This window comes from Mycena indigotica (assembly GCF_014461135.1).
Source record: "Mycena indigotica strain 171206Taipei chromosome Unknown Mind.scaff0001, whole genome shotgun sequence".
In the NCBI taxonomy this organism is placed as follows: domain Eukaryota; kingdom Fungi; phylum Basidiomycota; class Agaricomycetes; order Agaricales; family Mycenaceae; genus Mycena; species Mycena indigotica.
The window spans coordinates 4,506,486-4,530,676 of NW_023503000.1; the positions used below are offsets into that span (position 1 = coordinate 4,506,486).

Sequence of the window (24,191 nt, forward strand, 5' to 3'; positions counted from 1 at the left end):
GGTACGGTCTACAGCCCTAACTATCGCGCAGGTCTGACCGGTGAAGGTAAGATAGCTTCTTATGGCTACGCACTGTTCCTCCGGTGTCTTCTCTTCTTTGGCAGATTGGCTCCACCTTCATTACTCGACTCGCAGAGAAGGAGTCCGCGACTTGAAATAGACTGCAAACAATCCGACAATGGATATGCGAGGTACACACGACTTATTGCGAATGTCGCTAGCGATTGATAGACCACAAGAAGGCCCAGTAAGGATCACAGGACCGAGGAGAAGGAAGGAAATCGTCTTTCGTATGCGCTTTTGAGGTGATATAAAAATGCAATCGCGTCACACAAGTCACATCGAGTCACACAAGTCACATCAATCACTTGGAAAAGCGCCCAAACAATCATCACTGTTCCCGGTCCTCTAAACGTTCTCAAGCCGTTCCTTCTCGAGCCCTAAGTGCTACTGCTGACGCCCAGTTGGTACATCACGGAGCCCACATGATGTCGCACTGGACGCTATGCTGTTTGGTTCGCCCTCTCAAGTCCTTTTGAGGACACTGCTGCGGCTTGCAGGATTCTTGACACTTTCATGGGCACAACATGCTTCGCCTGCCTGGCGCGTAAGTTGTTATACGCAAGACATGCCCCCTATTTTGACTCAGGCCTGTCGAAGAAACCCAATGTCACGACCTCACTTGCCGACAGGATTGCCTTCGCAAGGGCGGCGCTACAGGACACGATTGGGCACGTCGGAGCTAATGGTCAGTTTCCTGGTACGTTTCCAAAGGTTTGTCTCTGAAGTTATCGAATAAATAAATCAACTGGCAGACGCAGACTATGTTGTTCCGGCAGTCTTCTACTCACAGCTCGCGGCATTCGATGCCGCGACAGGCAGCCAACAATATCACGATAGTCTGGTGCAATACTTTCAGCTTGCAACAACAATATCCACAAACTTTGTAAACCCCGAGTGCGTAGTCAGCTTGGTATTGACATCTTGCTCAAGTTGGTATCAGTGTCAGCACTCCGATTCTAGTATTCTCACACCATAACTAACAAAGTATGGGCGTAACAGCTTCATTACACGCTGTAAGCTCTGCCCCCGATTCTAAAACCCAGATGATTCTGAGAACTAGAGCAGGAACTACGGTTATGCCGCCGCTCAAGCCTATGTTACCTACAAAGACCCTGTTTTCCTTGAATATGCAATCGGAGTCTGGAATATCAGCAACCAATATACCCTTTCTCAAGACGACATCGACGCAGGCAGACAAAAGAGTGGTCTGAAAAACTTCGATTTGGCAAAAACTTGTCACGGCAGTACGTGCTTGATATGAGTCCCAACCATCACATCCTTACGTCCATCAAATAGAAACAATGGCTGGAGGGACTTTCGGGGTTTTATTTTTCTATTTTGTTGGAAACTTGCGTTGACAACTGATGCAGACAACGGCGGTATCTGACTCTTCGATTGCTGGCCTGTCGACCGGGCAATTTGCAATGTTTTTGTCTTTCTTTTTACTTTCTCAATATGCATTTGATACTCTCCTATAGTCTTTCCGCGCTCTTGGCTGCAAGTACCTCCGAACCTAAATACCTTACTGCTGCACAGCTCTCGATAGCGTTCATGCAGTCGCACTGGCTCAATCCACAGAACATCATGCTGGACGGAATTTCGGGCCGCAACAACGATTCGTGTTCATTAACCACGGCATTGCAGCCATATGACTCGGGAATGGCGATTGAATCACTGGCGATTGTCGTTGACATCACCACGGACTCTGCGTCCCGGAGCCTGTAAGCAGGCTAGTGTCAGCATCCAGTATAATCTGAATTTGCGATCAGGTTGACCTCACTCATTGAGGCTGCAATAACTTCAACAGCATGGCAAGGAGCAGATGGAATCATCTCGAACCGAGCACACGGTATGTTTGTTTTCACGGCCTCAGTGTGAGTATTCATGCTGGTCCTATAGATTCCGGCGGCGATGTCTCCCTTGCTCGTGGGCTTAGCGCTGCGTATGATCGCAACGCGACTACTTTGCCGCTGCGAGAATACATCAAACATTATTTCGCTGTCCAGGCAAGTCTCGAGTTACTATTATGTTTCGATTGGCTAAGCCACTATTGATAGTTCAATGCCGTCGTTGACCTTGCGCGGTCTCAGGGCTTGGATTCCAACATTTACGGACATTGGATTGGACCTGCAGCAGCAACGTTCAGCTCAAAAGACCAGACAACAGCCCTCGCTGTACTTGTCGCCGCAATCGGGCTGAATAATGACACCCAACCACCTACTTCCTCTTCCGTGACTTCAATTGGGCTGCAGAGTCACGGTGACACTCCGCAACCTACATCTTCTTTTGTAACATTTAGTGGAGGGCCGACGTCGACAAGCTCAACTTTAAGCCCCAGCACAACTCAGGCTCCTAGTCCTCCGTCCACTCGTCATTCCAAATCGCACATAGGCCAGCTGGTGGGCGGCATTATTGCGGCTGTTTTGACCGTCATACTGCTGATTTTCATGGGATCGCTGTTCTATATTCGCTGTCTACGGAAAAACTCGGGAAGTCTGTTAATCGGCTCACCACCAGACTTAGTACCATTCCGAATCGCCCAAATCCGTCCGGATAGCAACCTGCCTTTGACCACCAAATTTAGTCCCTTCACCTCTCATATCTCTCAGGCAGCTTCCAGTGGGCTGACAGGTGCCGCGAGTGCTCCTGTCGCAAGATATAACTGGGAGAATCTCCTGCAGCCCAAACAGCCATGCTCGATGCAATCGTCGTCACTGGCAGAACGAAGACCAAGTCAGCTCATAACACCCTCAAGAGGGTCTGCGAAGCCCGTGCGTGTACTGAATTCCTGGCTCCATCGCCGCGATTCAACGGTGTTGGACGACGACGAGGCTCCCCCCGCCTACCCGGGGACCGACGTTGGTGAAATTATATAATTTATATGACCTATTTCATTAGAATGGTATGCATGAGAATGATTGTATCATTTGTGTCGATATTTATCGCGTAGTCTATGGAAGTCTCATTTGGCCCGGTTGGTGAAGTATCGAAAAGTAGACTCGAAATTGGTCACAGAGCAAGCCCCTGAAATAAGCGTAACACTGCGATCCCATCCCATGAGTTCCCCATTGTGTTTCGACTAACTTGGTATTCAAAGATAATAGACAACTTGAACATTCAATGCAGTGGAGTAAACCAACGCGCCGGAATAAGGCGAGATATAGACATTGTCTCCACAGCCTTCAAGACTGACCTTGCCATTATTCTTCGCACTTGCCGAACTTGAACCCAAGTCGGACTGCGGAGTTGAGCTCTGATCAGGGCGTGGAATCTCGAATCTCGGCCTGTTGGAAAACGGTATTGGGGCAGGGACGATGAACTGGCATCTTTGGCCAACTGCGTCGAATATTTGGGCATGGCCGGAGAAACTGATCCCCTGCGACATGCGAATATACAAGCGGGCTGCAGGTGCGCGAAGTCGCCGCCGGATTGTGCAGGCTTGAACGCTGTCGTTTGTATGGAGTGTGATATCATAGCAACACAAGAGGTGGGTCATTTTTTCCGATTTAGAACTCGCTGGGAGAGTTTTGTCCACATCGGACCTGACATATATCCAAACTCTCCACGTGTCGTCTCTGAGGGGCGATTGGCAGACGGAAATTTCATCCGATGCTCCGCTTGGGGGAGATGGTGCGTGTGTGATGACTTCTAAAGAAAATCTGACCGAATATACGAGAGCATCGACCATGCATCTACTAGCGGCAGAGATAGGGCGGTCATGGACAAGCTCTGGATCAGGTGCAGGTGTCCCATGTTTATCGAATATCTCGGCGAGAGGGACGATGCAGAGGACCTCGGCTCCTCGAAACGAAGTTTTGATCAGTGCATGATCAGCGATCAGCCCAATACGTCCCGAACGGCTCTATGAAGAGAGGATGTTATGGTTGGTGGGGCAACACATAAAATACTCACAGGGTGCTGTATGAGAATAACCTGTTTCCGCTGCCAGTCGAGGAGCAAGTGAGTCCCTTGAGAAGTATTGACTACAGCAACCCCGGCAGTCCCCAGCACTGCAAACCGACTGAATGGGTTGTCGAATTCCGTGTCTGGCGCTCGGACGACAATAAGTGGTACTTGACGGCCGGATGCAGGCTCTAGGGCTATGCAGGTGACGAAACTGTGAAGAAAATCAACCCGGGACGAATAGAAACATATGTTTCACTTCTTCCGGTCATCGACAGAGGTATAGGGGAAGGTGCGTTCTCCAATGATCACCACAATCCACTCACCACCCTGATGTGGATGGACACTTATGCTGAATTCTATGACCGAGGGGCGAGTCCCCGTTGGGAGTTGAGACGTGAAGGTCCACGTGAGTTTCTTCTCAGCGACGCTATAGCATCGTAGGCGACCGTTGTCTCGATAAATGACATGACGCGCGTCAGGAACTAGTCTCGCGTCGTTCTCCCAATGTAGCACGCCAGGTTGAGGGCGAGTGTCTACGGGGATGGTGATTATGCGCTGGATAACAGGAGATAAATTCGAGTCGTCAGCACTCCAGGTCGCTGGTCCAACAACTGTCCGTTTCACGATTGCAATTAGTTTATCGGTTGAGAGGTCAATGAGATTGGCAATGTCGTATTCAAGGATCCCGTTGGCTTGGAGTCGTCGGGCTAGTGATATCCAGACATAGGGCTGCTGTGTTATGTCGCGGAGCGTCCGACATGTCTGATGAGGGTGGGTAACTTGACTGTTGGCGGCGCCCCCATTGGAGAAAGGCTCACATGGGAGAGAGCAAGTACTCGAGACACATCGCAGTAGAGAAGGATGCTGAACAGTACATCTGGTGGAAGCAAAGCGAAAGTTAGGTTCTGCGACATGAATCGTTGGAAACGACCACCGCTTGATCGTCGCGTTAGTCACAAAGTCGTGACCTGTGACTGCCGGTGACTGTCACGCACGCGCAGTCCTTGTCAACAACTTCCACCGCGTCATGGCCGAAGCTAACACTTCTGCGACCAAACGAAAACGCGTCGATTCAAATGCGCCACTACCTCCGCGGCCGCTTTGGCTTCCTTATGGTGACATCATTCTCAAGGTCGAGGGGGTTGATTTTCGCGTCAATCGCGACGTGCTTGCGAAACATTCAACCGTCTTCGCCGATATGTTCTCCGTGCCTCAGCCTACGAACCCCCCGTCAATGGACAATGTTCCTACCGTCGAACTTCCGGGAGACAGTGCGAAGGATTGGACGTTGCTTTTAGACCTTTTCTACGATCCGTGCGTTGTTGTGGCCTTTTCTATCTGGAGACTTTCTGATAGTGTTTTCAGCTACAAATATGGAGAAAATATGCCTCTAGCCATGATACAAACAATGCTCAGGCTTGCGCAGAAATACGACATGGCCGGAGTTCGCAAACACGCTGTCGCTCTCATTCATCTCGAGTTTCCAAGTACTCTCTCAGCCTACGACAAGACGATTGCCGGTGGCCGTTGGGTGCCGACGCGATTGGCCCCGCAGGCTGGTTTAGAGCTTGAGCTGCTGATCGAGGTCGACACATACGAAATCAGAACCAGTTTTCCTGCGTTAGCGTTGCAATGCCTTAAAGTCAACCCACTTGTGCGTATGTTTACTCACAATTGACCTTCGTTTAAAGGCTTCTGGGAATCCATTCTAAATAATAAAGTGCGCCGCAAGGATGGGTCGCGTATCGTTGCCAGTTCCCGGCTGCGGATCAAGCTTGCTGTTGCAGCGCAGAAGATTGCGAGCCACCAACACGACACATTTGGCTGGCTGAAATTTGACGACGACAGTGTCATACCTGACGCTGACTGTACAGACGAGAATTGCGAAACTATGCGGCCACAAATGCATCTGGAGCTCATTCAAGGATGGGCGGAGCAGCATTATCCGCTGCTGGCACTGTGGGACAACGTGCGCGATGACCATTTCTGCAGTTATTGTGACAAAGCCGGTGAGGAGACGTGGGATCACAGCCGCACACTATCCTGGCAGCTGCTGCCAGGATTTTTCGGTCTACCGAAGTGGAAAGACCTGAAAGACGAGGCAGGTTGAATGTAAACGTTTCGAGGCCATAGACCTTTAATACCTGCTAATTCCAATACTTACTCTTTCCTACGTACAATACCAGAGCACCATGGTGAATGAATTATGACGAGTTTCCCGGACCTGATGGCATCATCACCAATTCTCTTCCGACGTTGACCATGTCTTGCGTGGCTGACAGTGAAACAGGGCCTTTTAGGAGCGACTTCGCTTGCTTTACATCCGCCGATGACCCAAATCTACACATCCCCGCTTCCAGACGTCCCCATCTGCGAAACATCCATTTTCACCCACCTTTTTGCCTCGCAAACCCCATCCAAGGCCGACATCGGTGGCTTCCCCGCTTCAGCGCCGGCCTATATCGATGCAGTGTCTGGGACATCGCTCAGTCGAGCCCAGCTCCGTGACCTGGCTCTGCGGTTCGCGTTTGGACTGCGCAACCATGCGAATACCGCCAACTCCGCGAAAAGGGGAGAGGTGGTGTTGTTCCACGCGCCAAATGCACTCGCCTGGCCGGTAGCACTGTGTGGAAGTTAGTATACTTTCATTTCGTTATCATTATTGAAGGGCTTTGCAGGTATCGCAGCTGGTCTCCGTTGCACACTCGCCAACAGCGCATATACTGCTCGCGAACTCGCCCACCAGTACCAGGATAGCGGGGCAAAATTGCTTATAACGACAGTCGAAGGTATTCCTGTTGTTCGGGCCATGTTCGCTGAGCTCGGAATGGACGAAAAAGATGCAATGAGGCGTGTGATCGTTTTCGGATTGCGAGAGTTGCGTTGGGCCTCTGAACTCGGCTTTACTTTGCGAAACGATGCAGGTGGATGGGCTAGGTTCGAGGAACTGCTTGGGATGGGCAGTTTACAAGTCGGGCAGGAGGAGAAGTTTGAGGGTGGCGAGTCCCATGAGACAGTCTATCTGTGCTATAGCTCTGGGACGACGGGCAAGCCCAAAGTGCGCTTCTGGCTGTTTTGTTTTTCCTTTTATGGCTAATTCGTCATGTTAAGGGTGTTGAAACAAGCCATCGCAATTTGACTGCTGTTCTCGCCATGATGCGCCACCTCTTTCCGTCTCTCGCGTCGGGAAACAACACTGTACTCGGAATCTTGCCATTCTACCACATCTATGGTATGCCAGCCCTTGTCCCTGTGCCCGTAAATTCATTCTTCGCAGGTGCCACACTTCTTTTGATGAATCCGTTCTACCTTGGCTGGACCGTCCTTATCCAATCGCAATTTGAACCTGTTCAGTTCTGCCAAGCTATCGAGAAATACCGTGTTGCTCTTGCATTTATCGTACCGCCGGTCCTGGTCGTACTTGCGAGACATCCCAGTAAGCATTTTTCCCCTCAGGTCTTTCAATTTGTCCAATCGTCCTGCAGTTGTCGACAAACATGATCTTTCGAGCCTGGAATATCTACTTTCTGCGGCCGCACCGCTCGGAGGGGAACTCGTAAAACAGGTGAAAACTCGTCTATTGGCGAAACGTAAACCGGGTTCGCGATGTCTCATCACTCAAGGTTCGGCATGGTTTCCCGCCATTACTTTTCTTGATGCATTGGTTCAGGTTATGGCCTCACGGAAACAACTACCGGTGTTTATTGCCTTACTTTTGCAGACTCGGCTCGTAAAGTGGGGAGTGTTGGTACACTTATTCCAAACCTCCAAGCACGCATCGTCGACGATGAAGATGGGCTCGTTGACGCCTTACCAGGAGCCCCTGGAGAACTCTGGGTCAAGGGTCCCAACGTGATGAAGGGTTATCTTGGAAATGTCACAGCGACGAAGGAGACGATAACGCCGGATGGGTGGTTCAAGACTGGTGATGTGGTGGTGCAGGACAAAGATGGCTTTGTCTGGGTGGTGGACCGCCGCAAGGAACTGATCAAATATAAGGTGCTTTTCTGCTTTGTTTGCTTGTTGGAGCTAACAAACAAATAGGGCTTCCAAGGTCATTTTCTATCTTATCTTCTTGGTCAAAACTCGTTTCTTATACCACTTCGCAGTACCCCCCGCCGAGTTGGAGGCACTTCTCTTGACGCACCCAGATATCGCAGATGCAGCGGTCATCGGTGTCGAAAGCGCCGAACAAGCGACTGAGCTGCCTAGGTGTGTTTTTCTACTTTCAGTTACAACAGCTCATCTCATTATACCACTAAGAGCATATGTTGTTCACGCTCGGCCTCAGGAGCTACAAAAGCAAGACGAACCAGGGTTTGGGCGTTCCGTTGCCAAATGGCTCGAATCCCGTGTCGCGAAGCATAAGTATCTTCGTGGAGGGGTGGTAGTTGTGGATGTAGTTCCAAAGAGGTGCGCGATCTTTCACGTTCGTTGGGTAGAATTTGATAGTTTGTTGACAAAAGCGCGGCTGGCAAGATATTGCGACGAGAGCTGCGGGACAGGGCAAAGGCGGAGCTTGCTGTCGGTGGGCGTGCGAAGCTATGATAATAGATCCACCTACAAACATTGACTCGTTCCGTGAGGTTGACGAGGGTCGCAATATGTTACAATTCTGTTCGTAAATCAGTGCAAAATAAAACTTAATCCGCTCGCGAGATCTCCAGAAGAAAGGATTGTGAGGGGCCTTGGAGTTGGTGACATTTCGTCCGTGATAAGTGAACAACCCGCAGTCAAGAGTGTTAAGTAAACAGCTGGCGCTGTGCTGAAGCAACACATGGGCGCCAAAGAGCGCAACCTGAAGGTGCCATCCTCTAGGAACGATACAACTCTTTTCACTTTCGTTCAACAGTCCGATCATGACGAGAGAAACGAGTTGTTGATTGGAATCATTGCACGTGCCAGATATGGTCCGTGCGCTGTTGGGTTGATTCAAAAGCTACTGTCTGCCATCTTGAATCTTTACCACTCTGGCCTTTTGGCTTAGATCAAGTGTAGTATCTGTTCTTAAAAGTTTAACCACTTTTATGGCCACACCGTGGCTATTATTGGTTATCTAATTTTTGCCGCCCCAGTCGTCCTGCTCTGCTTGCAACAGGTCGGCGCGATGACCTTGCCGCTGCACTACTGGCTTGTGTCGTCAGGGGATTCATTTTTTTATGTTCGTTAACTAGTCTAACCCTAACCCTAATGTACACCCTTGCAATCAATTCGAATGATGTTATTACATGTTTGAGGTCTCTCGCGCTGACCACTGGCACGCACCCGCCTTCTGTTTGCAACTTGGTATGTCGTTGTTACCCGCACTCAGGAAAATAACTTGAATTTTGGTTACGGTCACATCATCTCGACCCTCCCATGTCCACATTACACTCGCGGCAGCATCTATCTACGCACTTACCAGTCGACATCTTCTACGACATTCTCGGGCATTGTGATCTTGCGTCAGTTCTTGCACTCTCCAGCGTCAGTCGCCCACATTCTTTGCGTAAAACAAGTCCTCACGGCGCCCTCAGACATGTCGAAGATTGTATGAAGTCGCGCAGCATACTACAGTCTGGAGGGCCATAGTGCGCCGGCTCCAAGAGCAGTGGATTCTGGAATCAGATATTCCCAACTTATCTGAGCTCTCCTCCGTTGAGCTCATCTCGATAGTTAAACGCGCCGTTATTGGCCCCGAGACATGGACGCGGTCTACACCTGAAGTTCGGGCCGCTATCACGATCCCAGCAACAATTCGTCAAGGGCCAGGTGTCCTCCACTGGGACGACGACACCCGGCTGGTCCCCAACGGGCGTTATGTGTTGTTCCTCAATGAAGGGCACCTGCAGTGCTTCAGCATCGCCGAAAAACGACATATATGGACATATGTGTCGGAAATCCCCACGACAGACCATTGTTCGGTCCAGGACTTTGACGTTTGTGCCCACCCGGACAAGGCTGGCGAATGGATGGTGCTGATGATTGGAGAGCGGACCTTCCCACTGCATGGCATGTTTCCAGGTCGACGCAAGTAAGAGTGTGTTCTGGCTTTCTGCATCACCTCGTTCATCGCCAACAGCTTTATCACTGTTATCGAGTTCGAGCCAACAACTGGTTGTCAGAGCCTTTTGCTACTTACTCGCACGCTTGATACCAATCTAGACGGTCCATTCAACGCCTTTTCGCTCCAAGGTCATGTTGGCACTGCAGAAATTAACTCCGACCGGGCCAATTTCCTCCTTGACTGGAAGCGCAAGCAGTTTGTGTGCGTGAGCGGGATGGTGAGGATTCATACTAACACTTGTCTAGCTACCAATGCTCATACTATTCTGCTTCAGGGGATGTTCAGTCGTATAGGACTTATCACCGACCACGTTGTGCTCAAAACAGCTCGCAAGGGAGCAGAGATGCTTTATCTCATACCTTCCGCAGACATCTTCGAAAATTACGGGACTCGGGTGACAACATTCGACCGTCTCGTCTCCTCAGTCTGTATGGTCGATGTTCTCGTTTTATCTGCTACAGTGGAGCACACAATTGTCCGGAGTCACATTACAGGAGATAGCGACCTCGTCATACACAAATCTCCCCTTCGTGATAACACGTGGCGAGTATGGGTCTACTGTGCTATTCCCCAGAGTTACGGGTTCCCAGAAAGGCGCATCCTGCGCTGCTATCAGATCACGATTCATGAAGGTCGTCCTCTTCTTTCGCAAAGATCCTCCCTCGTACCAAACCTCCTTCGTGGACCACGTGGATTGAGCTACTCTGGGCATGCTTCAGTGTACTACTCACCATCACGAGAACTTATCGTCCCGCCTCCAAAGCCGCCCTCCGACCAGGGCGCCCATGCATTGACATCGACGATTGTCACACGCGCGTGGCGCGCGTTGAAAAAACCCGGCTACCGGTCGGATTCCAGACTGCTAGATGCGGCCGTGGTGACTCTGGATGGGTGCGACGCGGACCATGTCCATATTTCTGCTTATGCCGGGGCTTTGTGCTATCCTACGACGACAGACATCCGAATTCTGTATTATAGGTGAAGGATCTTAACAATAACAAGGACCTGGTGTGAAGATTTGACTATGCCAGTAGTGTGGGAATATAGACTCCATCCCAGCATTTAAATCCTATGTCCAACGGAGTCGTACTCGCGTTGCAAAGCACGGTCGGCAACTTCCACGGCAAATCAGGGACCACAAACACATTCGCAACAGAGATCTCCTTTGCAGTCCCGGGGTAGAACGAGTCGAATATGATTGCCTGTGTGCCGTCTGCGTTCGGAACATGGTACCAGCATGGGTTGGAGATACACGAGCCATCCCCGGGACTCCGAGAATTGATGGTCCCGGCGACGTTAGAGACACTCAGCCCGTCGATGGTAACTGATGTGTTGGAAGGCGGCGGCGGAGCTTGACTTTGGTCGTAGTAACTGCAAGATAGGGGTTATTATCTGGTGCAATAGGTGGGTTAGACGCACTTTTGGGTGACATAGATGGGGAAAGTCACATTCTTCACCCCTATATTGCGGTAGACAATGTTTTTGGCTATGCCAATATTGCCGGCAGTGGACCTAGATTAGTTCAGTCTTTTCTTCTTATCCTTGGTGAGAATAGTATGGCTCACTTGTATCGCACCGCATATAGCGAATCGACGAAAAGAATGTCCTCGACGAGGATATTGGAGACACTAACTTGACCCCCGCCTTTTGCCGCAACTGAGATCCCATGCGAGCCGGTGCACGTCAAGCCTTTTACGTGGAGATTCGAGCAAGGCGAACCAATAGCAACACAATCATCACCATTCGACACTTGAGAATCTCGAATAGTATTGCCGTCTCCTCCAACTGCACCAGCATAAAGAAATATTAAGCTTCAGAGCGTGCTGAGACACACCATCAAACCCGTCGCTGTGTACTTTCAGCCTGAGTATACATACTTTCGTCGGTAGAAACACTCACGTATTGAAAGGGAATGAAGCTGTTACGGATTTTGCATCGATGACCACATTCTGGATAATGTTCCCATTCCCAGCGATGTTGAAACTCTTTCCGATGGGCTTGCTTATTGTCACATGTGAGATGGAGCCATTGCTACAGTGAATAGTGAGCCAGGGCTTGACAGCACAGAGAAGACCCCAACTTGACTCGCCACGCAAATAGCAGGGGTCTATTCGTCTGCTGACCGGCATCCCACCACGCCTAGTAAGGTTCAGATTCATCATCCACACACATCGGCGTCGACTTACCTGTCCATAACTCTGGATGATTCCTCCGGTACCACTTGTGGGACCAACGAGAGCGACCCCAGGTCCCGTGGAAGTAAAAGAGAACCACCCAGACCGATATAGCTTGCTTGAAACGCCTGTTTGCACCGTGGTTATGTTGTCCGGGAGGCTGATGTTGCCCAAAAGCTCGATAGTAACATCCTGGCCAAGTGCAAACATGACTGGCGTGAAACTGCATTCGGTTACCTCAAGAGTCTGTACAGGAGAAGGGACACGTACGCGTTATACTCCGCACCGGACTCGAACAGAATTGTTGCATTCGTCGAGCAGTTCGCTATTGCTTCCCGGATGCTGGGAGAATCATCCGCACCGGGGATGTCGGTATGGACAACAGTGCATGTTGGTCGTGGTGGTGCGGCGGTGGCCAACGTGTGGGCCTGCGCGCGAGTTACGGTCGGAAGTACCAACGAGAGCCAGAGGACGAGGTTGGCAGGAACATGCATTGGATTCAAGTTGCTGAAGACGATGTTTGATTTAGGATTGATTCAAGAAGCGTTTGCGGGCCGATCCGGGCCTAGCATCCGATAGCGGCTTGTTGAGCAAGAGTTATGATGCCTGCCACAAGTATGCGTGGTCAACATTTTCATTCTTGGAAGGGAGAGGACTGGGGTTGTTGGGCAACATTTGCTGACGAGCCGTCGTCACGGCAGTAGCACGTGATCTGAAATCTTCGAGCCAACCTCAAGCCAGAAAACCGCTTATAGGCTGGTTTACAGTAGTCTGACTACGGGAGGCAACGCTCCAGCTAGCTGTCATCCTCAAGGATGGCGACCTCGCCACACCAACTGTCAGTGGCATTTGCGATCGCAAAGGGTCCGATAGTAAGTATAGCGCAGTTTTCCCAAAGTAACGCCACTTCCGGTGACACTGGAAGCGTCCTTCCATTGCAATTTACCGACTGAAACAAGAGCAGATGAAAAGCGCCACCATTGCACACAACTTCCATCAATATAGGCACCCAGTCAGTGTCTGACCTTCCACCATCTCAATTATGAGGCCCTGAAAACGCTGGTGGCCCGAGCTGCTTCCAGAAACACTACTTATCTGCCTCGAGCTCGGTTTCCTTGACCATTTCCGGATCCGCGGTCGACTGTCATGCTACGACAATCAGTCGAACCAGGACCACTGTCATAGCCGCCCGAGGACATTATAGAGGCGAGCTTACATCAAATCGTAGCCCGATGGTAGCCGCGATGCTCTTGTTTTCGTCCTCCCATATCTTTTCAACGGTGCTGGTGCTAGCGGGATACTGGACACCGCTATGGGCACAACTTGCTTCGCCTGGCTGGCGCGTAAGTCGCTCAATCAAAAAAAGCGCCCAGCTGACGCTTTTCCAAAGAAACCAAACATCACCACTGCAGTCGCGGACAGGATTGGTACCGTCAATGCGGCGGTGCAGAAGACCATCGATCACATTGGGACGGATGGGCAGTTCTCCGGTGCGTGTCAAGAAGTGGCTTTTTTTCTTAGTTGCTGACCGAATCGATGCAGACGCTGACTATCTCATTCCTGCCATCTTCTACTCTCAACTCGCTGGATTCGATGTCGCTACAAGTAGCAATCAGCACCATGACCTTCTTGCGCGATACTTTAACCTCGCCCAAACAGCCTCCAGTAATTTCGCTAACTTGAAGTGCGTTGCCGATGGCCTTATATTGTTCCTAATTCATATAAATCGGATGCAGTGTCAGCGTGTCTTTCTTTGATTCGGCCCTTGCTGACGGTCAAGCTCCACTAGCTTCATTATACGTTGTAAGCATGAAGTTACGCTGTACATCTACTCTAGTAGTAATCAGCACACAGGATTTACGGATACGCCGCTGCTCAAGCCTACATTGCCTATAAGGACCCCATTTTCCTTGAATATGCAATCGGCATCTGGAATATCGGCAGCAAATATACTCTTTCTCAGGCCGACGTCGACGCAGGCAGACAAAAGAGTGGTCTGAAAAACTTCGACTTGGCAAAAACTTGTCAGGGCGGTACGTGCTTGATACGAGTCCCAATTATCAAATCCTTACGTCCGTCAAACAGAAACAATGGCTGGAGGGACTTTCGGGGTCTCAATAGTTTATCTTATCAAAGACTTGCGCTGATGATTGATGTAGACAACGGCGGTATCTGACCCTTCGATTGCTGGCCTGTCGACTGGGCACTTTGCAATGTCTTTTTTCTTTTTCTTCCTACTTCCTGAATGTTCATTTAATACTTTCTATTAGCCTTTCTGCGCTCTTGGCTGCGAGCACCTCTAAACCTGACTACCTCTCTGCTGCACAGCTCTCAATCACATTCATGCAATCACACTGGCTTAATCCACAGAACATCATCCTTGATGGAATTTCTGGCCGTAGCAATGACTCGTGCTCATTGAGTACATCGCCACAACCCTACGATTCGGGAATGGCGATTGAGGTGTTGGCAATTCTCGTCGATATCACCAAGGACTCTGCATACCAACGCTTGTCAGTATGCCCTCAGTCCTTGGATGGCCAGTCATTCAAACTCGTAGTTAGGTTGACCTCACTTGTCGAAGCTGCAATACTCTCTCCGGCATGGCAAGGCGCGAACGGAATCATTTCAAACCAAGCACATGGTGTGTTTTCTTTCATCTCATGACTATTGTGCTGACATATACTAATGAGGTTCCGGTGGTGATCTCTTTGTTGTTCGTGGGCTCAGCGCTGCGTATAGTCGCAACGCGACAAGTTCATCGCTGAAGGAATACATTAAAGCATACCTCGCTGTACAAGTAGGTCTCTGTTCACTACGTTTTTATCCATTGCTTATATTAGTAGTACAACGGTGTCCTTGACCTTGCGCGGTCGTCAGGCTCAGACACCTATGGGCACTGGATCGGCCCCGCCGCAACGACTTTCAACTCGATAGACCAGACATCAGCTCTTGGCGTGCTTGTTGCTGCAATTGGGCTGCACAACGAAACTGTTCAAACTACGTCATCGTCAGGCGGAGGCCCTACATCGTCAGCTCCACCGTCAAGTTCCAATACAACTCTCGCCTCCGCGGCGCCTCATCCCAAATCGCACACTGGAGCCGTGGTGGGGGGCATTGTCGCGGCGGTTGTCGTGACGTTGATTTGTGTGGGGCTACTATTCTGGATTCGACGTCGGCGGCAGAACTCAAGAAGGGAGTTGACAGGCCCAGCACTGGACATACCCTCCGTCCGTCCGAGCATTAACCCGCCGTCGACCACCACGATTAGTCCCTTCACCTCGCCTGTCTCTCAAAGTTCGTCAAGCGCTCTCACGGCTGCTACTCCTCATGCACGATATGGTCAGCGGGAAAAGCACCACCAGCCCGGACCCAGTACGAGTCGATCGCTGTCAGATGGCTCGCGAACAGACTTTGCGTTCATCGCTGAACAAGCCGAACCAGTTCCGGCTTCTATAACAGCCTCAGCACTCCCCACCGATGAGCTTGTTAGGATACTGCATTCACGCCTCCAGGGTCAGAACGCGGAAATCTACGACAATGATGCTCCTCCTCCTAGGTACCCAGGGACAGATGCTGGGACAAGCATATGATGTGCATTTTCGCGTTGGGGTCGTCATCTAGCTGGGCTGTGGTGGTTTTCTTGGGATTTCGCCTGCGCAACGTAGAATTAATACTGAATGATTATTCATACTAAGATATACTTAATCGCGAGTCGCGACAATGGATTTGGTTTTTTTTTTGAACTTGGATGAGAGAGGTCGGAGTCCACTTGACATGTCTACCATTGCTTTTTTGTAGGCTGAGGGACTGGTCGTCGTAGACTCGGGTCTAACCCACGATTCGTCTGGTGATTCGTCAATCTAGAGCATGTCGACGTCCTTACAGGGCAAGAAAGGCCGTGACAGTGGCCATGGAAATAGGATAATACTTCTTAGCGGTAGTGGCGCCTCCAGACATATGTGTGCATAAAGTCCGTCTACACCGTCCCATCCATGACCGCTTGTAAGTATTTGGTCCAGGGTCTCCGACCGCTTCCACGCCTGACTAGCGTTAGGCGACGCACGCACCAGCATATGTTGCACGTGCACAGATTCGCATCAACCTTACTCTTCCCCAACCATTTGCACTGTGTACTGTAACTCGGTGCCCGTAACCAAACAACCAGCTGACTAGGAGGTCAGCACTTCAATCCAAGTCTGGACTCTGCTACTCTTCCTAGTCTCTCTCAGAGACGTCCACTCGTCAAACTAGTGCGGAGAACGACACTAAATGGGTTTCGAACACGGATCTGCCATGGTTTCTCGAAGTAACTGATCCTTGTGCGCTGCTTCTTGACATTGCCCGCCCATAACCAAGGACAGATGGTTTGGAGCAAGTCTTACTTGCCCCTGACGGCCTAGCAGCAGGCGATTAGTGTTTAGTTGATTGTCAACTTTCAAGGCGCCACGCCCAGTAAACGCGGACTTTACCACTCCGCTCCTCCGCTTCCGGGTCGTCGATCTTGCCAACTGATTGAAGCCTTGAACGTTCGGTCTCGGCTCACTCAGCCCGAAGTTATTTAGCTCCGTTGGTAGTTTCTTCCGATCTCATTAGCCCCCATCCTCCGACTTCTCAAGATCTTCCTTGTCGTCTCGAAAACGCGGGTAAGTATCGACGCTTCTGCTAGATGTTTGCCATGACTTGATTCGACCATCTTCTCCGCAGTGCCTCATATCAGGATTCACCAAACTTCTTCTCCCGAACGTTCATGTCTCTTCCGCTTCCCCCAGAACTTGTCGACAAAATCGCCTCCCTTGTTCCCGACAAGGAGACCTTACGCTCTCTTTCACTCGTTTGTACCGGCTGCATCTACGCTAGCCAACGCGCTCTATTTAAAACCCTTGTTGTTGTCTATGCAGGAGTCGGAGCAGACGGGGTTTCGATTTCTTGCGTGGAAAATATATTCTCGCAGTCTCCGCGACTAGCCTCATATGTCCAGGACCTAACGATGGTGCTTTCGGGAAACAAAGAGCACGTGGACCACCAGGCATCAATTTCTTTGCTCGGTCGTGTGCATCGTCTGCAGCATCTGGTTGTCAGCGGAAGCAGCTCCATACCCTCAAGGGAGAACATGCAGAATCTACCGGACCACGTGGTTTCTGCCCTCATCGCTGCCTTTGCTCGCCCTTCGCTTCAACGACTTGCACTTCGATATCTCTGCGAACCGCCACCCGCCCTCCTTCTCGCGGCGATGGGCGTTCCCGTTGTCTCATTCGAGCTCATCTGGCTTTTATCCGGCCTTCCACTCCCTCAAAGCGACCAACCATCACCAAAACCCCGTCTGCGCGAACTGGCGACAATGCAGTCTACCCTGTTGGACTCCATTTTCGAGTTTCTTGTCTCTCCGCAAGGCCTGGTCTATGCCACCGAGATTAAAACGCTCGAATTCCAGGTTAGCACCGAGCGACCGCGGTACATCGATCAGCTCATGCTTGTCTGTGGTTCCAACCTCGAGCGGTTTTCCATCACGTTTAGCGGTGAGCTATCTTGTTGATCATTAAGGAGTCTGATATCTGACTCGTTCGTTTTAGTGGGAACTGTCCCCATTCTCCTTCCGAAGGCAACGTCAACTACCCTTCCCCTTCTCCGCGCGCTTGAGCTCCGGGTCTACCTCGATGAGAACGGCTCGTTCCCTGAGAACTTCAACTCCAACCTCGCCAACTTGGCATGCGCTTCACTCGCACTGGAGACCATCACCATCAAATGCAACGTCTGTGCACCGCAGACGATGTGGATGGATCCCTACTCAAGCGCGGTAGAAGAGTCATTTCCCCGTCACTCGGCGGCCATCCTCCCGAAACTGCGGCGTCTCGACTGCATGCTTGTAGTGAACCGTAGTGCCTTCAACGAGTGGGACGCCGAAGACGTTTACGCCCGCTTCACCAAGTTCATGGGCCTCCGCATGTCCGGCTTCTCCACTGAAGCCAAAGCCGGTACCCCTTTGTTGGCTTTCGACCTCATCGAAGTATGGTAGTGTACTTGCCTCGACCTAATCTGTGTTTACTGTACCCATCGCCGCGGCGTGTATATTGTACGGCCCGGAAACTATTCAAACAGCGCCGGGAACGCCACCCAGCGCGGTGCTTGTCATCCCAAGCTTAATTGTTCCCATTCATCAAGTCACGATAACTGAAACTGGAGCAAACTGACAAACAAGGGCGATAGTTTATGCTGATGTCAAGACACTGGCATCGAAGCTTTGGGCAACAAATAAGCCTTTTGCTATAGAGCTTCATGAGCAGCAGTAAAAAACGCGTTTTTTTTTCTCTCTCTCTCTCTCTCTCTCGCTGCAATTTCTATTCTAATTTCTTGTGAGTGGAGCCTGCCGTGATCTTTGTTTGCTCGCACTCGGGGCCTCAGGCCTCAGGCCTTGGATCTATTTGGTGCTCTACTAGCCTTCTAGACCAAGCCAGGGAGATTCCCTGCAGAATTTTTGATTTCCATCGAATTTACGCTCTAGATTTTAAGCTGCGAACAAGCTCTTATGAAGATATATTTTGCGTTAGAGTGTCTCTGATTGCAAGCACTCGGGGCCTCGGGTCTTTGATCTATTGGGTGCTCTAGACCAAGCCTGAAGGCTTGGACTTGAGCAGGGAGATTCACCTCCCTGCAGAAGGTGAATCTCCGTGCAGAATTTTTGATTTCCATCAAATCTACGCTCTAGATTCCAAGCTGCGTGCGAATAAGCTCTTATGAAAATATATTTTGCGTTAGAGTGTCTCTGATTTACAACCCAATCGGTCCTTGACAGTGCTGGACATTAAACCTGCCAGTGTTCAGTTTAACGAGAAGGCAACATCCAACTCGGAAGACCCACCGTTCGGGATCATACTTGCGATAGGTCGCCTTGAGGAGCTCGTAGCCGCCATACGACTCGAACACCTTTTGACCAGCGTCGCATTCGTTCACATCTTTCGATCCGTCAGTGTCTACTTCAAGTTCAATCATGCGGATGCACTTACAGAGCGGCAGCCCAGGCGACGGCGGAACTCTAGTTGATCCCAATGGTTAATCTCGTCAGCAGCCAACATTTTTTAAACAACTCACTGTCGGAAAAGCAGGTCGATGCCCTGCTGGACAAACGACGGGATGGCCGAGACGCCGGGATTGAACTGCTGGGCGAGTTGGACGGCCGCGAACCCCTTCTTCAGATTGGCCGGAATCATGACGTTGCCGCCCTTGGCGCGGCCGGCGGCAATTTGCGAAGCGGGTACGGCCGTGAATGCGAGTGTCGAGTAGTTCATGCCCGCTCCAGAAGCGGGGTTCATGAACGTGTTGGTGAAATTTTGGTAGTGTGTGAGCGCATCGAGGTAGAGCTGCTCCTGGCCCGCGAGCGCAGAGGCACCCATATGTTGGACGAAGCCCCGTTGAGCGTTGACGGATTCGGGACCGATTGTGGCGAGCACCTGGGTGTAACTCAGTGGCCCGACCTGCGTGACAAGGGCAGGGATAGCGAGGAAGTCGCCGAAGATGGATGGCGGAAGGGAAGTGCCCCTGTAAAAGAGGAACACCTCCGCGATTGTTTGCAGGACTCCCTGGAGAACGATGGTCGTGAATGTGGTCAGAAGTACTGGAGATGGTGAGGAAAGCGGATGCGGTCGGTGGTGATAGCTACCTGCTTGTGGGTCATTGACCTCTCGCACATATTTCGCAGTGGCTTTACTCAGAGCTTCAGCCGTTGAGCCATCGTACTGTTGCTGAATGAGGGAACATCCGCAACATGTTTGACACACACACAATGATGAATCCTCCAAAGAATGGTGTCTCGTCGTCAGTTCCGACATGGACCGCTTGAACTTCGTATCTCGTCACGATCCCAAATCGATTGGCCCCGCCTTTCATGGCGCGGAAGAGATCGGAGTACTGATTCGTTGCGGTTGCAGTTATAAGTCTCCCGTCCACAAGCACAACATCGAGGGCCTTGAAATTGTCCGCCGCATACCCTTGCGAAGGGCTGAGGAAGGAAAGACCGCCACCAAGTAACAGGCCCGTTCCGACGTCCCTGGTTTTGCGTGTCAGCCACTTTGTTTCAGTGTTGTCCAAATCTTACCCAACACGACCTATAGTGGGGCAGGTTAAACGACATAGACTCAAGGTGAGGGACAGTACCTCCAACGGGCGCAACACCAAACCGCGATAGAGTCGCTGTTGCCTCCCCCCAATGAATTCCCGGCTCCAGGATTATCGAATCGCTTGCGGGATTGTAGGTCGCGTTTTTCATGTTTGAAAAAACAATGAGAACGCCGTCTTGGACGCTGTATACCACTTAGTTCTCTGCATTGAAATCCAATAAAAAATTTTACTCACTTGTTCCACCCCTTCATCGCACTGTGGGACCCCGCTTGGACGGCAAAACGCGACTTGGCGCGATATATTTCACGCATGGCGGCCTGGACATGGGCCGCCTGGCTGGGGAAGACGATGCACGTCGGTCGGAGAAGGGCGTTGGCGAAGTTCCACGCATTGCTGGCGGCAAAGTCGTATGCGGCACCGGATGACTGGACAATGGAGGCCCCGAGATGGCCAGCTATTCTCTGGCACGCTTGCTGCGATGCAGCTGCAGTGGCGTGGTCGACTGTTGAGGCTTTGCAGGCCCCCGCTACCAATGAAAGCAGGAGGAAATCGAAGAATCGCATCCCGCACGGGGGTCCCTGGAAAAAGGGATAGAAGGTTGATGGTTCTGGTGAGGCTTATATACCTGCATTTGACAGTCGATTTTGCCTTACATGCAAGAGCCAGACCATTCAACCTGTCGCTGCGCCAATCCTGTCGGGCAGCTCGGGCGAATACCTGGGAGCAACCCCAAGTAAAGCCAGGTTTTCGCGTGAACGGCAGGATAGGCTGGTGTTGGGCCGCTCAAATGCCTTGCAATTGAAAGGACATCGACGTTGCTGTCAAGATGGATGACGACATCACCAACCTGACTCGGTGGTGACACTGGTGTACAAAAATTGGCTCAAACTTCCAATATCTGTCTAGTATCTAAAGTCGAAGTGCAGTCTAATTCATCCTAACCGCTCGCTTCATTCAAGCGTTTGTTGACATGGGCCATTTCTATGCTCTCCCCAGATCTCTCGTGGCCAACAAGTGTGGCTTCCGGCGCAGGGGTCGCCATACCGCTCTCTAACTCCCTTGGCATCGGGGTTGCAGTCCCGCTCCTCCCTGCCTTCTTTGCCATCTTCTGCTCCAAGGCTTCTTGTATGGCCTGCTGCCGAAGAGCTTCATCATCACCCCTCGTCAGCTCTTTGTGCTTAATGAGTAACACGCTAACAGCGGTCGCGAAGACGGTAAACGCCGCGTCCATCTCAAAAAGCGCGCTAAAGCCCTTCGTATAACCGTCGTAAAGGACCGAATGCGCGGTAGATTCAGATATGTTAATGGTGTTAGGCATGTGCAAGAGAGCAGGGTCGTCGATGACCTGTGTGATGGTCGAAGATGGGATGGAAAATGACGCAAGAGAGGCGCGGAGTTTGTTGTTTACGAGCGTAGAGGCAACGGCGAGCGAAAGAGTGCCCCCAAGAAGTCGGATGAACTGTAGTTTAGGATCAAGACCAAGACCAGAATAAGCCCATAATTGAACGCACGTTCCGCATCGCAGTAACAACCGACATATCTCGCCGAGAAACGCTGGCTTGGACAGCAACCGTCGTTGTTTCTTGAGAATATATGAGCATTTTATTTCAAGTCTGAACACTAGACTCACGCATCGTCCCTCCCGCCCCAAGCCCAGCCAGCATCATATATATGACAAGAACTGCCTTTGGAGATCCAGGTCGAACAGTAGAGATCAACCCACAAGCAACGGACCAAACACCAAAGCCGACATTAATGATGGCCTTCAAAATGTTGGTAAGAAAAAGATTGAGCGACAGGTCAAAGAGTGATCTACCCGATAACGGCCCGTTCTACTGACCATCATACCCTGAAACAGTTGATCATGCAGTCGAAAACGCATACAAGATAACGAACCGCACACCAACTTGCTATTATTTGTGTGACTAAAAGAGGCACGAGGAAAAGACCTGTGGTTGATGAGGTCGAAGGAAGTAACGAGTTTCTTGACACACACCAGCATGCAGAGGATTGTAACCGAGGGCGACTTGGAAAAACTGCGGCAGATAGTACAATGTCGAGAAAAACACAAAGCCACTTGCGTGCGATAAGTCATCATAGCGGAAAAAGGAAAGCCAGGTACTTGACAAACATGGCGATGAAAACGCCAGTTACTGTTGAATGTTTGAAAATATACACTGAACATCATCAACTTCTGGGAAAGCGCTTGGACAGAGGATAACTGACTCGGCACGATCGGCAGCCTTGCGCCTTTCCACTCCCAGAAACAGAAGATCGCAACCACAACGAAGCCGGACATGAGTGGTGCAAGGACAATAGAAGACTTCCAAGGGAAAACAACACCTCCCTATCAGAAGTTCAGATATGTGGCTCTGAATGAGTCTGGTCACGCACCCAAATAAGAGGCAGGATAAGCAGAGTGCAGCCAATAAGAGTGAGGAATGTCCCGAAATAGTCGATAGCACGGAGTTTTCTGGCTTGGCTCAGCACTCAAAAATCACACCTGATGGTCGACATACGACCATATCTCCCCATGTACTGGCTTAAGAGGGAGTATGAACACAACCACACAAGTTGCGACAAACGACACGGGAATAGTAACCCAGAAGCACCACTGTGGTAAGCGATAAGCCAGAGCACATAAAAGTACAATGGGCACGCACTTTCCAACCGACACTCTGTGCAAGTGCTCCTCCGATTACTGGTCCGATTGCATAGCCAATAGCGACCACTGAATAAGTTAGATGAATTCATGTCACCTTCTGAGGCATGAGCTTACCTCCCCCCAATAATACCCTGGTACTTCCCTCTGTGATTTATTAGCATGTGACAAATGGGCCTCAGGTTGCTCACCTTTCGCGAAGACTGACAATGTCTGAAACTACAATCTGCATCATACTGACGAGACCACCACCACCAGCCCCAGCGATTCTGAATGGTCGGTGAGTACTGAGCGGAAAATCAGACAAGAATCCACGTACCCTCGGAAGATGATCATCTGGATTATAGTCTTGGAAAAGCCTGCAATGAGGTTGCCGAACATGAAGAGCGCCATAGCGAGCGAAAGCGCGCTTTTACGGCCGAATATATCAGAAAATCTGTTTATAGTTACTTGAGCCAGCAGGGTATAGTGTTGGAAAAGACGCGCACCTTCCGTAGAGCGGCTGGAAACATGTCGAAGTTAACAGATACGCTGATGGGACCCATGAGACGACAGAGCCCGCGTTGAATGCCGAGGATATTGTCGGTAAAGCTGTGGCGACGATGACCGAGTCGAGTGTGGAAACGACTACACAAAGGGCTAGCCCGAGGAATATGGGCAGCAGCTTCTTGAAGGGTAGTCGATTCGTTTGGTCAGTGAGCTCAACTTCGGGACGACGACCGCTGGGCGTGGTGGCACCAGTGCCTGGTATGGTTGGTGGTACAGACATGAGGAGCAGGAGTAGCGTGGTTCCGGCTCTCCAGGGCTTCTGTAGTTTTTGGTCATTGGAGATCGGGCGAAAGGACCGAGAAGGTTGGTGTAGACTCCAAGAAAAGTGGTCACGCGAAATTTGATCTCGGTAATATCGGAAGAGAAAATATATTCTTAGCTAGAGACAAACATAGAACGAAAGGGAAATTGCTGCAAAAGTCCAACGGGATGGGATAGGATTAAATAAAGCATTGTTCGACGAGGTGCTCTGCGAAGGAGATGGCATCAACGATCCTGAACTTGCTAAACTACCAATGGGCTTGGAGGCGGCGGTTTCCGGTTTTGTCACGGCCGCTGCGTTAATGGTATACCAGGGCACGACAGGACCGGTGAAAGTGCTCGTCAGGGTGGATGTCGTTGATGCACCAACTGAAACAAATTGATTCACACATGCGCCAGTCCCGTCCGCGCCAAA

At 50.8% G+C, this 24,191-nt stretch overlaps 9 protein-coding genes across 9 annotated transcripts; 5 read left to right on the top strand and 4 right to left on the bottom strand.

Moving 5' to 3' along the window:
- Positions 1 to 505: 505 nt before the first annotated feature.
- On the top strand, positions 506 to 2,939 carry MIND_00125300 (Glycoside hydrolase family 76 protein; the record flags this gene model as incomplete). The annotated part of the gene is made up of 10 exons (XM_037358186.1): positions 506 to 607; positions 650 to 760; positions 816 to 957; positions 1,129 to 1,307; positions 1,360 to 1,385; positions 1,434 to 1,489; positions 1,542 to 1,784; positions 1,833 to 1,912; positions 1,963 to 2,063; positions 2,121 to 2,939. Exons 1-10 carry the CDS (start codon positions 577 to 579, stop codon positions 2,937 to 2,939), a joined length of 1,788 nt encoding a protein of 595 aa, XP_037226096.1. The 5' UTR covers positions 506 to 576.
- Positions 2,940 to 3,154: 215 nt separating this feature from the next.
- Positions 3,155 to 4,883, bottom strand: MIND_00125400 (uncharacterized protein; the record flags this gene model as incomplete). Its single annotated transcript, XM_037358187.1, has 4 exons — positions 3,155 to 3,925; positions 3,976 to 4,180; positions 4,226 to 4,731; positions 4,788 to 4,883. The coding sequence occupies 4 exons, from the start codon at positions 4,881 to 4,883 to the stop codon at positions 3,155 to 3,157; spliced, it is 1,578 nt and encodes a 525-aa protein (XP_037226097.1).
- An 89-nt stretch (positions 4,884 to 4,972) lies between these two features.
- Positions 4,973 to 8,517, top strand: MIND_00125500 (4-coumarate--CoA ligase-like 7; the record flags this gene model as incomplete). The annotated part of the gene is made up of 13 exons (XM_037358188.1): positions 4,973 to 5,283; positions 5,335 to 5,627; positions 5,691 to 5,938; positions 6,260 to 6,602; positions 6,648 to 7,027; positions 7,081 to 7,201; positions 7,247 to 7,405; positions 7,455 to 7,592; positions 7,640 to 7,968; positions 8,014 to 8,023; positions 8,079 to 8,181; positions 8,233 to 8,382; positions 8,436 to 8,517. The coding sequence occupies exons 1-13, from the start codon at positions 4,997 to 4,999 to the stop codon at positions 8,515 to 8,517; spliced, it is 2,643 nt and encodes an 880-aa protein (XP_037226098.1). The 5' UTR covers positions 4,973 to 4,996.
- Positions 8,518 to 9,327: 810 nt separating this feature from the next.
- MIND_00125600 (uncharacterized protein) lies at positions 9,328 to 10,997 on the top strand (the record flags this gene model as incomplete). Its single annotated transcript, XM_037358189.1, has 5 exons — positions 9,328 to 9,435; positions 9,486 to 9,982; positions 10,031 to 10,068; positions 10,114 to 10,232; positions 10,290 to 10,997. 5 exons carry the CDS (start codon positions 9,328 to 9,330, stop codon positions 10,995 to 10,997), a joined length of 1,470 nt encoding a protein of 489 aa, XP_037226099.1.
- Positions 10,998 to 11,037: 40 nt separating this feature from the next.
- On the bottom strand, positions 11,038 to 12,683 carry MIND_00125700 (Glycoside hydrolase family 28 protein; the record flags this gene model as incomplete). The annotated part of the gene is made up of 8 exons (XM_037358190.1): positions 11,038 to 11,386; positions 11,435 to 11,527; positions 11,581 to 11,800; positions 11,850 to 11,863; positions 11,915 to 12,046; positions 12,096 to 12,154; positions 12,202 to 12,412; positions 12,460 to 12,683. 8 exons carry the CDS (start codon positions 12,681 to 12,683, stop codon positions 11,038 to 11,040), a joined length of 1,302 nt encoding a protein of 433 aa, XP_037226100.1.
- A 738-nt stretch (positions 12,684 to 13,421) lies between these two features.
- On the top strand, positions 13,422 to 15,782 carry MIND_00125800 (Glycoside hydrolase family 76 protein; the record flags this gene model as incomplete). The annotated part of the gene is made up of 9 exons (XM_037358191.1): positions 13,422 to 13,532; positions 13,580 to 13,679; positions 13,732 to 13,873; positions 13,926 to 13,992; positions 14,349 to 14,404; positions 14,460 to 14,702; positions 14,754 to 14,833; positions 14,883 to 14,989; positions 15,036 to 15,782. The coding sequence occupies 9 exons, from the start codon at positions 13,422 to 13,424 to the stop codon at positions 15,780 to 15,782; spliced, it is 1,653 nt and encodes a 550-aa protein (XP_037226101.1).
- Positions 15,783 to 16,939: 1,157 nt separating this feature from the next.
- Positions 16,940 to 18,205, top strand: MIND_00125900 (uncharacterized protein; the record flags this gene model as incomplete). Its single annotated transcript, XM_037358192.1, has 2 exons — positions 16,940 to 17,708; positions 17,763 to 18,205. The coding sequence occupies 2 exons, from the start codon at positions 16,940 to 16,942 to the stop codon at positions 18,203 to 18,205; spliced, it is 1,212 nt and encodes a 403-aa protein (XP_037226102.1).
- A 752-nt stretch (positions 18,206 to 18,957) lies between these two features.
- MIND_00126000 (FAD-binding protein) lies at positions 18,958 to 20,867 on the bottom strand (the record flags this gene model as incomplete). Its single annotated transcript, XM_037358193.1, has 9 exons — positions 18,958 to 18,997; positions 19,049 to 19,142; positions 19,194 to 19,222; positions 19,279 to 19,801; positions 19,847 to 19,922; positions 19,969 to 20,233; positions 20,282 to 20,291; positions 20,341 to 20,486; positions 20,539 to 20,867. The coding sequence occupies 9 exons, from the start codon at positions 20,865 to 20,867 to the stop codon at positions 18,958 to 18,960; spliced, it is 1,512 nt and encodes a 503-aa protein (XP_037226103.1).
- A 374-nt stretch (positions 20,868 to 21,241) lies between these two features.
- MIND_00126100 (MFS drug transporter) lies at positions 21,242 to 23,735 on the bottom strand (the record flags this gene model as incomplete). The annotated part of the gene is made up of 15 exons (XM_037358194.1): positions 21,242 to 21,763; positions 21,816 to 21,886; positions 21,935 to 22,067; positions 22,121 to 22,153; positions 22,201 to 22,253; positions 22,301 to 22,380; positions 22,427 to 22,481; positions 22,531 to 22,651; positions 22,699 to 22,777; positions 22,824 to 22,918; positions 22,968 to 23,035; positions 23,100 to 23,113; positions 23,158 to 23,235; positions 23,286 to 23,402; positions 23,455 to 23,735. 15 exons carry the CDS (start codon positions 23,733 to 23,735, stop codon positions 21,242 to 21,244), a joined length of 1,800 nt encoding a protein of 599 aa, XP_037226104.1.
- Positions 23,736 to 24,191: the final 456 nt, after the last annotated feature.